General features: G+C 43.3%; 1 protein-coding gene across 9 annotated transcripts in view; it reads right to left on the minus strand.

Moving 5' to 3' along the window:
• The window catches only part of LOC123771865 (trichohyalin), a 101,844-nt gene that overhangs the window by 27,788 nt on the left and 58,026 nt on the right, over positions 1-16,030 (minus strand). For 8 of the 9 annotated variants that reach the window (XM_069337793.1, XM_069337789.1, XM_069337790.1 and 5 more), the window contains 13 exons: positions 15,410-15,553; positions 14,237-14,350; positions 13,004-13,118; positions 12,141-12,238; positions 11,422-11,565; positions 10,991-11,161; positions 10,080-10,204; positions 9,099-9,330; positions 7,565-7,597; positions 5,231-5,398; positions 4,929-5,072; positions 3,190-3,309; positions 2,386-2,565 (listed from right to left, as the gene is read on the minus strand). In XM_069337793.1, the coding sequence (XP_069193894.1) occupies positions 2,386-2,565; positions 3,190-3,309; positions 4,929-5,072; positions 5,231-5,398; positions 7,565-7,597; positions 9,099-9,330; positions 10,080-10,204; positions 10,991-11,161; positions 11,422-11,565; positions 12,141-12,238; positions 13,004-13,118; positions 14,237-14,350; positions 15,410-15,553 (1,788 nt within the window). The remainder of the gene's footprint in view (positions 1-2,385; positions 2,566-3,189; positions 3,310-4,928; positions 5,073-5,230; positions 5,399-7,564; positions 7,598-9,098; positions 9,331-10,079; positions 10,205-10,990; positions 11,162-11,421; positions 11,566-12,140; positions 12,239-13,003; positions 13,119-14,236; positions 14,351-15,409; positions 15,554-16,030) is intronic. The other variant, XM_069337791.1, reaches the window with a different exon arrangement.

Here is a 16,030-nt window from a genome sequence, read left to right on the forward strand (position 1 = left end):
TTGGGCATATTGGGACATCCTAAGGACTCCACAATCACAAAGGGACACAATGGGGACTCCACAGGCATATTGGGACATCCTGAGGACTCCACCATCACAAAGGGACACAATGGGGACTCCACAGGCATATTGGGACATCCTGAGGGTTCCACAATCACAAAGGGACACCATAGAAGAAGATCGAGGTCAGGATTTTACTATATACAAAATTTGAAACGATTCTCATACCTATAAAACTAATAATGATACATTTCGCTGAGTAATTGATCTGGTCAAGTCTGGTATCGTCTGGTCAAGTCTGGTATCGTCTGGTCAAGTCTGGTATCGTCTGGTCAAGTCTGGTATCGTCTGGTCAAGTCTGGTATAATCTGGTCCAGTATGGTATCGTCTGGTCAAGTCTGGTATCGTCTGGTCAAGTCTGGTATCGTCTGGTCAAGTATGGTATCGTCTGGTCAAGTCTGGTATCATCTGGTCAAGTATGGTATCGTCTGGTCAACTATGGTATCGTCTGGTCATGTCTGGTATCGTCTGGTCAAGTCTGGTCAAACCTGGTATCGTCATGTCAAGTCTGGTATCGTCAGGTCAAGTCTGATTACTAGCCAGTGTGCCAGCGGTTGTTCACCCGGTGCGAAGTCTAACTCATGAAATTGCATCAATTTCAAGCCAAATTGTCCCTATTTATGTAAGTCTGAACTAACACTTTTGAAACCGCGAGACATAACTAAGTTGAGGGGGCCACTTAAGGGCCTCTCCTTTACCAGTTGAAGATGTTCATGCAGGTCAGCGTTCAATCCCTCGACAGTCCAAGTGACTGGACACCATTCCTTTCCTCCGTCCTATCCCAAATACCTATCTTGATATACCTTCCAAGTGCTATGTAGTCGAAATAATTTAGGGTTTTCGTCCTGATAATTATCTTACATTCATCCTGGCATTAGAGAGGCAGCACCGAACTCAGTGAATGCGAAAATGCAAAATAAATTGAGCTCTAAAACCATATTCAAATTGCAGATTGAACAACAAATAAATGAAATAATATGAAGAAACTCCTGATGTAATTGTATTCACAGGAGTCAAACTGCTTAGCAATGATAATTCTGGCATTAGAGGGATATAGAAACTGGTCCTTTTACCACGTACGATCAAGAATCACTTAAATCTTCTTCAGTAGAAGTTTAAGGACAATAAACAACTGTTTAGTAGAACAATTAAGGACAATAAACAAAGGGAAATTATATTTAGAAAAGACTACATTTTTTTTATTAAAATAGAGTGGTAGATGGTTGATGTAGAGCCAAGTCTGAGGAAATATATTATCCGGTATCTGCAATCTTCCCAAACGTTTATGACAATGTAATTACAAACCGATAATATCAAACTGGTAATGACAAATTAGTAATTTACAAATTGGGATCCACAAATTTGCTAACATAAAATGGGGATCCACAAACTTGTTACCATAAATTGGGATCGACAAATTGGTAATCACGACTACAATATTCCATACACACAAAACAATCGAATAACAATCAACATTTATATTGAATACATGCCGATGATACTATTGTTAAATACATTTAATACTGAATTTGTTTTTTTCACTGTGATAGGATTGTTTGTTCAAATGAGTTGAATTAGTTAGGAGAACCATAAACATGTTTTATACACAAGACTGAGGCACACAATTAATATATATATAAAGGGTTACTATTCCCAGAACCCCGTCAACCAGGTATCAACCAGGTATCAACCAGGTATCAACCAGGTCCAGATGGGATCCTGGACGGGCCTAAGTGGATAGGTTGGGATACTTGTTTCCGCCACGTTATTGTGACAATGAAGTTAAGAGATAAGATGCTTGGGCTAGCCTCATCTAACTTTGCACGGTGATTACTCAAGGGTAGGTGATCAACATTGGTGGGTGTGATCATTCTTTCTCATTTTCGTTATTTTTTGTTTGTCAGTCCGTGTCATCTTCATTTCTTTCTCAATCCTATTCTCTCTCTTCCCTTGTCCTTCCCATATCTGTGTAATTTCTTACCCAAATCTTTTCATTCTCTCATCTTGTCTTCCCCTTCCCTCTCTTTCCCTTTCACTCTCATGCCGTCATCCATCCCTTACCTAACCCTTTCCTCCTAATTTCTTCCCCCTCCCTTCCTTTTCCTTCATTTTACTACCCATCCCAACATCCCTCAACACTTCTCATCCTCCCCTACCTTGCCCTGCCCTCTCTTGCCCCCATGGCCTCGTGTCTTCAGCTCTGCCCTGCCCTTCCTTGCCCTCTCCTAAGGAAGAGCCTTAGGAACTTACGCCTTACCCTACATTGCCTTCCTATGCCCTCCCCTACTATCCCCTTCGCCCTCCCCACTGCCCACGGTGGTCTACCTCGTCCATGAGGCGCTCCATCTTGGCCTGCTGGTTGAGGTGTTCCCTGGAGGTGCCCAAGAACTTGTCCCTCATGGCCTCTCGCTCCACCTCCGTCCGGTCCTTCTCGCGTCGGAGCTTCTCGTTGATCTGTCTCAGCTTGGCGTGAGCTTCCCGTAGCTCCAGCAGGTCCCGCTGCAGCTGTAAGGGGCCAGAGACACTTCTTATTTAGGGATTATCAGAATACCATCTTAAGCTGGAATGAGACGACTCTTACTAAGGAATTACTATTGACAGGATACGATCTTAAACTGGGACAGTAAAATGAGAGGCAGCATCAGCAGAAAGAGGAATTAATAGTAATATTTTGAGTACAAATTAAAGGTAATACATCTTTGGAAATAGAAAATCTATGCTGAGGATTGGTTATAGTAATATCTAATGACTTCCAATCATAAATATTCTCGTCTGTTTTTCATCATGGCTCCGCCAGCAAGTGCGGAGGGTAGTTAGCACTGTAATTCACGATAATCACATGTGGTGGATAGTTCTCCTGTATGCTTCCTCACCCCCTCCTCTGTATCTCCTGTATCCCATCTAAGCTGTGCTTGCCTTCTATAATATTCCTAACTCATACTTACTTCCAGCTGTACTCTTCTTAGCCTATTCTTACATTCTGTACCCTCCCTGAACCTGTACCTACCGTCTGTACCCCTCGCTGAACCTGTACCTACCGCCTGTACCCTCCCTGAACCTGTACCTACCGTCTGTACCCTCCCTGAACCTGTACCTACCGTCTGTACCCCTCGCTGAACCTGTTCTTACCTCATGTACTTTAGACTTGGTGTCTGTCGTTTCCTGTCCCACTGTCTTCTTGAGCTGGTCGATCTTCCTCTTGGCCTCCAGTCGCTCCAGGTCCCTCTCTCGCTCCACCTCGTACAGCGTCTGTGGAATGGCAACATTCCAGTAAGTCTAGGAACTCACCGTCGCAACACTCCAGTAAGTCTAAGAACTCACCGTCGCAACACTCCAGTAAGTCTAAGAACTCAACTCACCATCCCAACACTCCAGTAAGTCTAGGAACTCACCGTCGCAACACTCCAGTAAGTCTAAGAACTCACCGTCGCAATCCTACAGTAGGTCTAAGAACTCACCGTCGCAACACTCCAGTAAGTCTAGGAACTCACCGTCGTAAACCTCCAGTAAGTCTAGGAACTCACCGTCGCAACACTTCAGTAAGTCTAGGAACTCACCGTCGTAAACCTCCAGTAAGTCTAGGAACTCACCGTCGCAAACCTCCAGTAAGTTTAAGAACTCACGGACCAAGTTATAAATTGATAGATATTCGCTACATATTCTTAATAACTAAGTACTCGCTCTAGAGTCTTTATCTTCCTTTACCTTCATGCCTTTTACCTCTACCTTCACTCTGTGTTATTTTGAGTGACAAAAATGTTAGCTTCACTCTTCTCTATTCTGAAACAAATAAAAGTTCCGCCTTTGTGTCGACAAATTGTGCGAATTTAGCATAATATTTTCTCTGACGTGGCATAAAATAGTGTCACTATTATAGCGAGTTTTCGCTACTCGACGCTGGGGCAATGGGCCAAGACACACCAATATACTGGCACAGATTTTGAGTCGTAACATATAAGCAACTCCTTGTGCTCATCTTGGCCCCATCTGTACTCATCTTGGCCCCATCTGTACTCATCTTGTACCATCTGTACTCATCTTGTACCATCTGTACTCATCTTGGACCATCTGTACTCATCTTGGCCCCATCTGTACTCATCTTGTACCATCTGTACTCATCTTGTACCATCTGTGCTCATCTTGGCCCCATCTGTACTCATCTTGGCCCCATCTGTACTCATCTTGTACCATCTGTACTCATCTTGGACCATCTGTACTCATCTTGGACCATCTGTCTGGTCATTCATGGAGGATGCAAATCCATAATGTAATCACAGTACCCAGGGGGTTAGGATTCATCAGATATTTACAGAATCACTAACGAAACCTATATATCTTTTCGTAATCATGCTGGCTTTGTTTACATTTATGAACTAGGAAACTTCAATACACACAGAAATCACAATAGTGTGATGTATCAAATGAACTAATCCATAAGGGCCGTGATGAGGATTCGAATCTACGTCCGAGAGAATCCCAGACGCTGCCTTAATCGACTGAGCTACGACATGGTCAAAAGAATTGAAACCAGAAGTTCTACTGAACTTACTTGGATCCTGCAACTTCTCCAAACTTCACAACAGTTTATTATTGTTATAGAAAAGGACTAAGTGTTTCGGAGCTCCTAAACTGTTTATTAAATGAAAAAATAAAATCGCAATTATTGTGGAAAGATGTACAGGCTTCGTAAATGGTTGCTTAAAAGCTTGATGGATCCTGACCCTGATCCTTAATCCTTCCAATCCTTGATTCGGTCGGGTAAGAAATAACTGTCTGAATTGACCAGACCACACACTAGAAAGTGAATAGACGACGACGTTTTGGTCCGTCCTGGACCATTCTCAAGTCGACTGTGTCGATTACAATACCTGTCTGAGGTCCTTAGCGAGGGTGGCCGTCTCCTGGATGAGTCGCTGTTGTTCTTCTCTCTCCTTCTGCCAATTGAGTTCGAGTCGAGTCCTGAGACCAGGAACTCGTCTGCTTCCTCCCCCAAGGAGGCGATCTTCTTCATACTGCAAAACCCAAGAAAGTTACCATTGTGGCTTACCTCAAAATACTTTTATATTTAAAGCAGATTGATATGTTTAATATATTACGTCTGTCAATTTACAGACTGAAATACACTGTAAACAAGAATTTCAGCAGTGGAAGCTGCCTCTCTCTTTCTCACCTCGTTGAGTTTAGTCTGCAAGTCACAAAGTTGTATCTCGAAGTTGGTCTTCTGGTCTATGACTTCGTTCTTGAGTTTGGTGTTCTCCAGCCTCGCGTCAGCCAGCTTGTCCTCGAACTCTGTGATCTGAGTGTGAAGCTCCTGCGTCTCCAGGAGGTGTTGTTGAGCCTGAGGTGAGGACAACCACACTTGTCACCCTCCAGTTAGTCACAGTATTGAACAAATCTCCATTACTGAACAGTTAACACAGTACAATTACCAATTCATCAAAATAATAAACAATGCGTGTATATATTTGTATAATTAATCCTTGAAGAGTATAATATCGACACTTATCATACTTTAAATTGAACAAAAACAATTAAACATTGGTGGCCACACTGGCATTTTAAGTTAGTCTCATTTACTTTATTTCTTAATGTGGTTTACACTGTTACGAAGTCATTAATACGCCTTATATTCGTATGCTGTATTATACAGCATACGAAATAATTATTCGACTCATTTCATGGAGTTATTGGTTCTAGATGCGACCACTACACAGTGCTCATAAGGTCATTTATTTAGCAACTATTTTGCTTTTAAGGTAAGTCTATGCAACGAAGCTGAATTCTAAGCAGATTGGATGGAAACATTCTAGAGACTGAACACAGCATAGCACATAAGCTTCACACGGAGGACTAAAGTTTAGAAGCAAATGAGATATATCTTTTGTTCTTAAATTCCTCCAATTGCTGTACCACAGTCCTCATACTGTGCAGCCCCAGCACAGTCCTCACACTGTGCAGCACTACCACAGTCCTCACACTGTGCAGCACTACCACAGTCCTCACACTGTGCAGCACTAGCACAGTCCTCACACTGTGCAGCACTAGCACAGTCCTCATACTGTGCAGCACCAGCACAGTCCTCACACTGTGCAGCACTAGCACAGTCCTCACACTGTGCAGCACTAGCACAGTCCTCACACTGTGCAGCACTAGCACAGTCCTCACACTGTGCAGCACTACCACAGTCCTCACACTGTGCAGCACTACCACAGTCCTCACACTGTGCAGCACTAGCACAGTCCTCACACTGTGCAGCACTAGCACAGTCCTCATACTGTGCAGCACCAGCACAGTCCTCACACTGTGCAGCACTAGCACAGTCCTCATACTGTGCAGCACTACCACAGTCCTCACACTGTGCAGCTCAAGTACAGTGTCAAAGGAGCATGAGAGAGTCATAGGATCATGAGGAGGAAATCAAAGGAATATGGAGATAAATCACAGGAGAATATGTGTGCCAGAGCTCAGAACAACAGATAGTCTCCTTTGCTTCTTCCGTGTGTTCATTCTATGACTGTGAGGACCATCCAAGACCTCAACAGCACCACAGAAGAGCTAGCGTAGCGTGTTCTAACAGACAAGAACAGCAGAACAGAACCACAAGAGCCGTTAAAACACTAGAGGAATCTCCCATCTTGCCTTCCTCTCTCTCTCAAGTTCATGTCATTAACAGGAATTTGGATTCTTTGTACCAAATTCCAGCAAAATTTCAGAACCCATATTCTAGCATTTAATATATTTTGTTTTTGATTGGCTGCTACGATTCATTAAGATGAGTCGGTAAACCAGGATGATTAGTATGAAGGAGCAGGGCAAGCAAGGCGCCTGTTTGTGGCTGCGGAACGCATTGGTCCACGGAGCAGCAGAAGAGTTTATCTAGGGAAAGTTTCCCCCTTCCCTGAGAATGTTTTTTTAATTAAGTGTGTGAGGACGTCGTCTGAGGGTCACTGGTATGAAAATGGTAATTAAAATGGAGTCTTACGATTGGAGGAGGGAAAGGTTTAAGTCTCAAGCCGTTGTTCTGTTGTCTTCTGTTGTCACCCTGGGTCTGTTGTTTTGTTGTCACTCTGGGTCTGTTGTCTTCTGTTGTCACCCTGGGTCTGTTGTCTTCTGTTGTCACCCTGGGTCTGTTGTCTTCTGTTGTCACCCTGGGTCTGTTTTCTATGTTGTCACCCTGGGTCTGTTGTCTTCTGTTGTCTCCCTGGGTCTGTTTTCTATGTTGTCACCCTGGGTCTGTTGTCTTCTGTTGTCACCCTGAGTCTGTTGTCCCTGTTGTCACCCTCTGTATAGATTCTTGTGTTGCAACTCTTTAACCCTCTGATGTAAACACACAACTACGTAGCTAGCTTCTCAAGGTTGTAATTTACTCAGTGAAATTTACTTTTGCAGAGTTACTGAGGGCACAGTGAACCTCTGTGAGAGTAGAGAGGGAGAAGGTCAAGAATGGGAGACCCGGAGCGAGAGGCGAGGAGGAACTCTGATAGATTATCCTGTACTTAGTTACCTTCTGGCTCGCCTTGCGTTGAACCGCTGCAATCTAAGAGTAGAAGGTTAGGTTAGGTTTGGTTGTTAACCACAGCACCAGAGGAGGAGGTTGAAGGGGGAGGGGAAGGGGTAAGTGAGAGGGGTGACAGTGTGGGTAAGATGTGTGTGTTGACAAGACCACACACACTAGAAGGTGAAGGGACGACGACGACGTTTCGGTCCGTCCTGGACTATTCTCAATCGACTTGAGAATGGTCCAGGACGGACCGAAACGTCGTCGTCCCTTCAGCTTCTAGTGTGTGGTCTGGTCAACATACTTCAGCCACGTTATTGTGACTCATCGTCTGCATGAGAGGTGTGGGGAGTGAGGGGTAAGTTACTATGATGATGATGATGGGGAATAGATATCATCAATATCATCATTGGATTGTTATTGAAGACGGATGAGCTTACAGGATATGTGTGTGTATATGTGTCTTTTAAAAATATATATGGAATGCAGAGGGCATGCAAGGAACATAGACACAAAGTATCTACACATTTACACACAATGCATCATTATAAGACATATATATATATATTCAACATTTACAAGACTAAATGCAGTTTGGTACTAAGAAGTGCTTTTATCAGGGCTACCTTAACAGTGGTGTAAATAACTATACGTTCAGAGATAACCATTTAGATGCATTGTTAACAGGTAAACACAGCACAAAGTTCCTAATTTGTAAAAACTAATTAGTATTGAGTCTGAGTGGGGTTCTCTTTGAGGGTGTTTATCTCCTCCTTTGCTGCTCTCAGCTCGCCTTGTAGGTTGTCTATTGTTTTCCAAGTGTCTTGCTGTCCCTTTCTGATTTCCCCATAATTGGGTGGACGTCCCCTTAACTGGGTCACCCTCATCTTCTACTTCGCCAGTGTTTTGTTTTTCCTTCCATGTTTGATCCCTTTTCTACTATGTGTGTGTACTCGGCTATTTGTACTCACCTATTGCGGGGGTTGAGCTCTGGGTCTTTGGTCCCGCCTCTCAACCGTCAATCGACAGGTGTGCAGGTTCCTGAGCCTACTGGGCTCTATCATATCTACACTTGAAACTGTATATGGAGTCAGCCTCCACCACATCACTTCCTAATGCATTAATGTTTGTGTGTGTGTGTGTGTGTGTGCGTTTGACGAGCAAAACATTCTTGAAGGAAAGTCAAGATGGTTCAGTGACATAAATGATTGCCTGCAATTATTGACTCTAACGTCATGCCTGTCCAACCTCACCTAACCAGATAAAAGCCAATTTATCCCACCAATCTTCAGCTTGCACAAGACGCTGACATGACACACACACCAACTATCTATCGCATCAATGATAAATATAAAATCACATATTTTGTCTACCTTCGTGTTAAGTGGCTTGCCTCACAGCAACACAGATTACTTTTCCGGCCTATCCCTATTAAAATATTATCATTCATTGTACCCTTTCCCCTCCCATTCCGTCCACGCTTCACCTACCCATTCATCACCCATTCATCCCTCCTTCCCCCCATCCACAGAGGCATTACCTCGCTAGCGTTGTCAGCTCGAGAGGGTCTGAAGGTGGAGCTACCCTTCAACTCAGCAATGGTCCGCTGAGTTCCGTCTAGCATTTCCTTGTAGGTGTCACGCTCTCTCCTGTACTTGGTCATGTGCTGTGTCAGGGTGGACACCTCCTCCGCCATCGCCTTCAGCTTCGAGTCGTACTTCATCTTGATCTTGGTGAGTTCTGTCTTCTGTGTTTTCTCGGTAGAGGAAAGTCTGGATTGTTTTGAGACAGGAAAAAGGAATATAATTACTCCCTTTGAAACAATCGAGCGACAATTGCATCAAATCTTTTCTATTTCAGCTAAGTTTTTTCTTCACATAGAAATCAGGCCACTACTTCTGAAACATCATATTAAAAGAGTATTGATGTTTTGAACACAACGTGAATTGGAGAGTGTCCCATGTACATCCCATCCATAGAAAATGATAATACAAAACGTTTATAGGCATAACTTTGATATTTTGTTCTAGGGTTTATATAATTGACGAGGAGGCTGTTGAAAGCATTGATGTAACGAGATATAACCAAAATATCAGTTTATAGAACATGGGATTATCGTAATGCAAGCTTGTGCACTCAGCAAGCTTATTATATTGCAGGCATTCAGGCAAGAAGAAACTCTTAACTAAAGTATATCTGGCATGATTTGGTTCCACGATGTCAAGGGGAAGGAAGCTTGTACATAAGCTTATCGAGGTCTTAGCAAGCCAATGTCTGACCTTACCCATGATGCAACCCTTAGCAGTTGTCTAACTCCCTGGTATCTATTTACTGCTAGCTGACAGAGGCATCAGATGAAAGGAAATGGTCCCAAGCACTATTGCATGAATCATGAACCCGTAGCACCAAATATTTCGCAAAGCCCGTCATGCATTACCTTCGTCAATCAAGAACACACAAAGACATCTGGTATTAAACACCTCCACACATGTCTGGTCACACAGGTGTGTGATGGTCTTACTTGGCTCGAAGTTCTCTGATGGTGTTGTCGTAAGTGGAGGTATCGTTGGCCAAGGAGGAGGTCCTCTTCTCGTTGATCTGTTGTATCTTCTCCAGGTCCTCCACCTTGCGTCGAAGGTCTTCACTCTGGAGGACATACACAGCTTAGTTTAAAACACGTCTCATATATGTAAGGTTTGAGGTTTATGTCTTGAGAAAAATTATGTCGAATATGATTTTTTTGAGGAGTTGGACGGTAAAATGTGATTTTTTTTTTTTGCTGATATTTGTATCCAGAGAGTAAGTTACAATACAAGGTAAAACTTGATGGTTTAATATAGAAGGTAAACTTATCATTTCCTATATTTTCAGATGTTTATTTTGGGTATTATGAGATATGTGCAATTATCATATTGCAAATGTTGTAATATTTACACAACTGGTTATTAGTATGACGGAAGTCATTTGGCAGTGTCGTCTAACAGGTGGGACCCATATAACACTGTCACCCAACAGTTGGGACCCATATAACTCTGTCACCCAACAGTTGGGACCCAAATAACACTGTCACCCAACAGTTGGGACCCATATAACTCTGTCACCCAACAGTTGTGACCCATATAACAGTCACCCAACAGATGGGAGCCATATAACACTGTCACCCAACAGGTGGGACCCATATAACACTGTCACCCAACAGATGAGACCCATATAACACTGTCACCCAACAGATGAGACCCATATAACACTGTCACCCAACAGATGAGACCCATATAACACTGTCACCCAACAGATGGGTCCCATATAACACTGTCACCCAACAGATGAGACCCATATAACACTGTCACCCAACAGATGAGACCCATATAACACTGTCACCCAACAGATGGGACCCATATAACAATGTCACCCAACAGGTGGGTGGGTACTAGCCTCTCGTCTGTGGTAGGAGAGTTGGTCCGAGATGCCGTCTGCGTCCCGCTTCAACTTCTCAATTTGCTGGTTTTTGTCCTCAATGATATCTTTGAGTCGCTTTCTCTCGGAGTAAGACGCCGGGTCGGTGGACACCTTATTGAGACGATTCTCCAGTTCTCGCAGCTGCTCCTGTATAAGGAATGGAGAATGGGTCAGTGTCCCGCATGTGTGTATATCTAACACAAATGTCAATATGTGTAATATTGACATATCTAAATGTCAATATTAGCACACGCAGAGATCACACTAACGTGATGCATCAAATGAACAAGTCGATTAAGGCAGTGTCTGGGATGCTCCCGGACGCAGGTTCGAATCCTCGTCACGGCCCTTGTGGATTTGTTCATGTCAATATTAGATTAGTACTGTCGGATCCACACTATCCACACCTGCATGCCAAGCTTCTCCTTGATCCATGTGTCCTGACGCACGTTGTATGTTTCTCTCAGTGTCTTGAGTTCAGACTCAATCGTGCTGTGATCCTTCTTAAGGGTCTCGTAATCTTGCTGGATGCCTTCACGGTTCACAGTGAACTGAAACAAAAACAATTATTGAACAATAAAGTAACGAACCAGTCATAATTGAACGTTAATGTCACAAACCAGTCATTTTTGAACATTAATGTCACGAACCAGTCATTTTTGAACATTAATGTCATGAACCAGTCATGATTGAACACTGAGATCATAAACCAGTCTTATTCACTTGTTATCTTCAAAGTTCTTAAGTTATGGTGGCTTGAAGCTCTCGAAGACATGTTAGGCTGGACATGTCCACCATTTATGTGTCAAATTACGAAACCTGTACATCTTTTCCTCAATCATCGTGGGTTAGTTTACACTTCTGAAAAGAATTATGAGCTCTAAAGCACTACGAGGTTGTTTATAACACTAATAACCTTTAAGTTGTGAAGTTTCCAAGCTCGTAAACTGTTTAATATATACAGATTAAACCGCCATGATCTAGGGATAGATGTACTGGTTTCGTAAGTGAACACTTGGGTGGCTGATGAATCCTGATGATTTACAAACAAACATCATATGGTAACATGTGAAGGACTGCAAGAATCAGTCTTATAAGAACTTATAAGAAGAATAAAAGGTCTTACATGCGCCTTCTGGACGACGTAATCTTCCTCCAACAAGTCGTACTTGGTACGAAGCTCTTGCCACTCCTTCTTCTCCTTAGCACGAGTTTTCTCCAGATCTGAGGAAAAATATAAGTTTTCACAGGACGTCTTGGACGTAAGGAGATTTTCAGTGCACGGGCCAGATTTACGAAGCAGTTACACAAGTACTTACGAACGTGTACATCTTTCCTCAATCTTTGACGGCTTTGGTTACATTTATTAAACAGTTTACAAGCATGAAAGCTTCCCATTCAACTGTTGTTATTGTTATAAACAGCCTCCTGGTGCTTCGGAGCTCATTAACTGTTTAATAATTGTAAACAAAGCCGCCAAAGATTGAGAAAAGATGTATAGGTTCGTCAGTGCTCGCGTAAGTGTTTCGTGAATCTGGCCCCTGAGCGCTAAGAAAGTTTGACTACACAGCACCTGAAAGCAATGTGTAGATAGGATAAGAGTTAGGATAGGAGCTCGGAATGATGAATCAGTGCCCAAGAGCCTGAACTCTCCGGGAGACATGACAACTCGTGGTGGTCATGCCTATAACAGCTGTACACAAAGCGGATGATGCTAAGTGCAGGCGATGAGTCACAATGACGTGGCTTGAAGTATGTTGATCAGACCACACACTAGAAGGTGAAGGGACGACGACGTTTCGGTCCGTCCTGGACCATTCTCACAATCGACTGAGAACCACGAGTCTCGAGAACGAACGAGAACGATTCTCACAATCGACTGAGAACGTTTCGGTCCGTCCTGGACCATTGAGAATGGTCCAGGACGGACCGACACGTCGTCGTCCCTTCACCTTCTAGTGTGTGGTCTGGTCAACAGATGATGCTAACCTTTATACTCCTGACGAAGGGCGTCGAGGTCTTCCCTGAGTTTAGCTTCTATCTTGGCGTTGTTCCTGAGGCTTATGGCTTCTTTCTCCAGGCGATCGCGGCGTTTCTGCTCCGCCTGCAGGACGGGGAAATACAGTAAAATGGTATCTGTATTAATTGCTGTAACCTCTGTATCATTTAAGGTTGCAGATGTGATATTAACAATATGGTAGAAAAGGTTTGTAACATCACCCTAATACAGTGGCTCTTCGTCTGTTCGTTACTTTGTTAATTAAGCTTTAATGAGGGTTTCAGCTGTTTCTCTTAATGATTAATAAGAGAAACAGCTGAAACGTTTCTCTTTATTGTTTTAAACGTTAAGGGATGTTATAGTTGTCTTTGTTTAGTGTTTTCATATTGAATACAAAACAGCTCAAATTTAGATTGTGAGATGAATTGTAATTATATATATATATATATATATATATATATATATATATATATATATATATATATATATATATATATATATATATATATATATATATATATATATATGTCGTACCTAGTAGCCAGAACGCACTTCTCAGCCTACTATGCAAGGCCCGATTTGCCTAATTCGCCAAGTTTTCATGAATTAATGTTTTTTCGACTACCTAACCTACCTAACCTAACCTAACCTAACTTTTTCTGCTACCTAACCGAACCTAACCTATAAAGATAGGTTAGGTTAGGTTAGGTAGGGTTGGTTAGGTTCGGTCATATATCTACGTTAATTTCAACTCCAATAAAAAAAATTGACCTCATACATAATGAAATGGGTAGCTTTATCCTTTCATAAGAAAAAAATTAGAGAAAATATATTAATTCAGTAAAACTTGGCTTATTAGGCAAATCGGGCCTTGCATAGTAGGCTGAGAAGTGCGTTCTGGCTACTAGGTACGACATATATATATATATATATATATATATATATATATATAAGCTGGGATATGAGCCTCTAAGCTCAGACTGTCTTGACGTGTTCCCGGATTGAAGTTATATGTTTCTAAACTAGATAATAAATGCCAAAAAAAATATTTTTCCCAAAAACAAAAATCTTCAAGAATGTTGAAAATGTTAATAACCATCAAAATATGTATCTATAGCGAGCTGTCTCTTGATCTGAGTGCTGAGACAAGGAACACCTTAAGGAACACCTTAAGGTGTTAAGGAACACCTCAAGACGCTTTTATAAGGGGTATTTGATGATACCTTGAGCTCGGTCTCCAGTGTATTCATCCGTACTGTCACGTCGTCCTTCTCCTTCTTGAGGGTGTCCAGGTCGCGTCGTTGTTTGCTTCCTGACGAGTCCTTCGCCTTCTCCAGCTGTGGGAGTTGTAGTTCTTAGACAACGCCACAATCTTATACTCAAACTTTGTAATTATCAGTATTTACCAAGAACAGCCAACCTCTGTCTCACCCTGACACATTACATTACTGGGATTAGTTGTGGAAAACAGTGTTGCCTAATATATGACCGGACCTGGTTGATCAGTCCAGCAACCAGCAGGCCTGGTCGATCAGTCCAGCAACCAGGAGGCCTGGTCGATCAGTCCAGCAACCAGGAGGCCTGGTCGATCAGTCCAGCAACCAGGAGGCCTGGTCGATCAGTCCAGCAACCAGGAGGCCTGGTCGATCAGTCCAGCAACCAGGAGGCCTGGTCGATCAGTCCAGCAACCAGGAGGCCTGGTCGATCAGTCCAGCAACCAGGAGGCCTGGTCGATCAGTCCAGCAACCAGGAGGCCTGGTCGATCAGTCCAGCAACCAGGAGGCCTGGTCGATCAGTCCAGCAACCAGCAGGCCTGGTCGATCAGTCCAGCAACCAGGAGGCCTGGTCGATCAGTCCAGCAACCAGCAGGCCTGGTCGATCAGTCCAGCAACCAGGAGGCCTGGTCGATCAGTCCAGCAACCAGGAGGCCTGGTCGATCAGTCCAGCAACCAGGAGGCCTGGTCGATCAGTCCAGCAACCAGGAGGCCTGGTCGATCAGTCCAGCATCCCGCAGGCCTGGTCGATCAGTCCAGCAACCAGGAGGCCTGGTCGATCAGTCCAGCAACCAGGAGGCCTGGTCGATCAGTCCAGCAACCAGGAGGCCTGGTCGATCAGTCCAGCAACCAGGAGGCCTGGTCGATCAGTCCAGCAACCAGGAGGCCTGGTCGATCAGTCCAGCAACCAGGAGGCCTGGTCGACGACCGGACCGCAGGGACGCTAAGCCCCGGAAGCACCTCAAGGTAAGGATGAAAACATACACTCAAGTTGACCCTCACTCAAGCCTGGGAGGTTTTACAGATAATATTAGCCGATGTTGGGACGCCTGGACCCTCAACCTCAGATGACAACAAAGACTATACTTGTGGGGTTAATTTGCCTGTTGTGGCAGGACTTACTTGGCTGATGGTGTCCTTGAGTTCCACCAGCTCTTGAGTGAGTTCATCTTTCTCTCTCTTAAGAGTCTTGAGTTCTTCGTTCTCTTTCTTCTTGGACGCGAAAGCTTCGTCTGCTCTCTGTTTCTCCTCCTCCAGCTTAGACTCCTGTGGTCAAAGGGGAATGATATTAGAGATTGGAATATGTTTAGAGTTTCCGGCTCCTGATTGGGATATATTACGGATGACAGGCTCCTGATTGATCGGATTATGCTCTGGATGACAGGGTCCTGATTGATTGGGTTATGCTATGGATGACAGGCTCCTGATTGATCGGGAAGCGTACAGAACGTGAGGCTCCAGATTGACCAAGGCACTAATATACTTACAAGTTAGTACAGATAGATATAAAAGAGCCAAGACTAGTAATACTCTCGATTATAAGGCCAAGCCAGGCACAAAGCAACTGTGTAATATACACGCGGTATTTATTGTATTTTCCGCTGCTCAGATGTATTAATACAGTTCCCTATCAAGAACAGTTGTATTCGTATTTGATTCCCGTTTATTATGTGTATAATCATGTTTTTAAAATGCAAGTCTCGAATTATTATATTTGTAATTTATTAATATTGTATTAGCACT

This window comes from Procambarus clarkii, chromosome 38, assembly GCF_040958095.1.
Source record: "Procambarus clarkii isolate CNS0578487 chromosome 38, FALCON_Pclarkii_2.0, whole genome shotgun sequence".
Classification (NCBI taxonomy): Eukaryota; Metazoa; Arthropoda; class Malacostraca; order Decapoda; family Cambaridae; genus Procambarus; species Procambarus clarkii.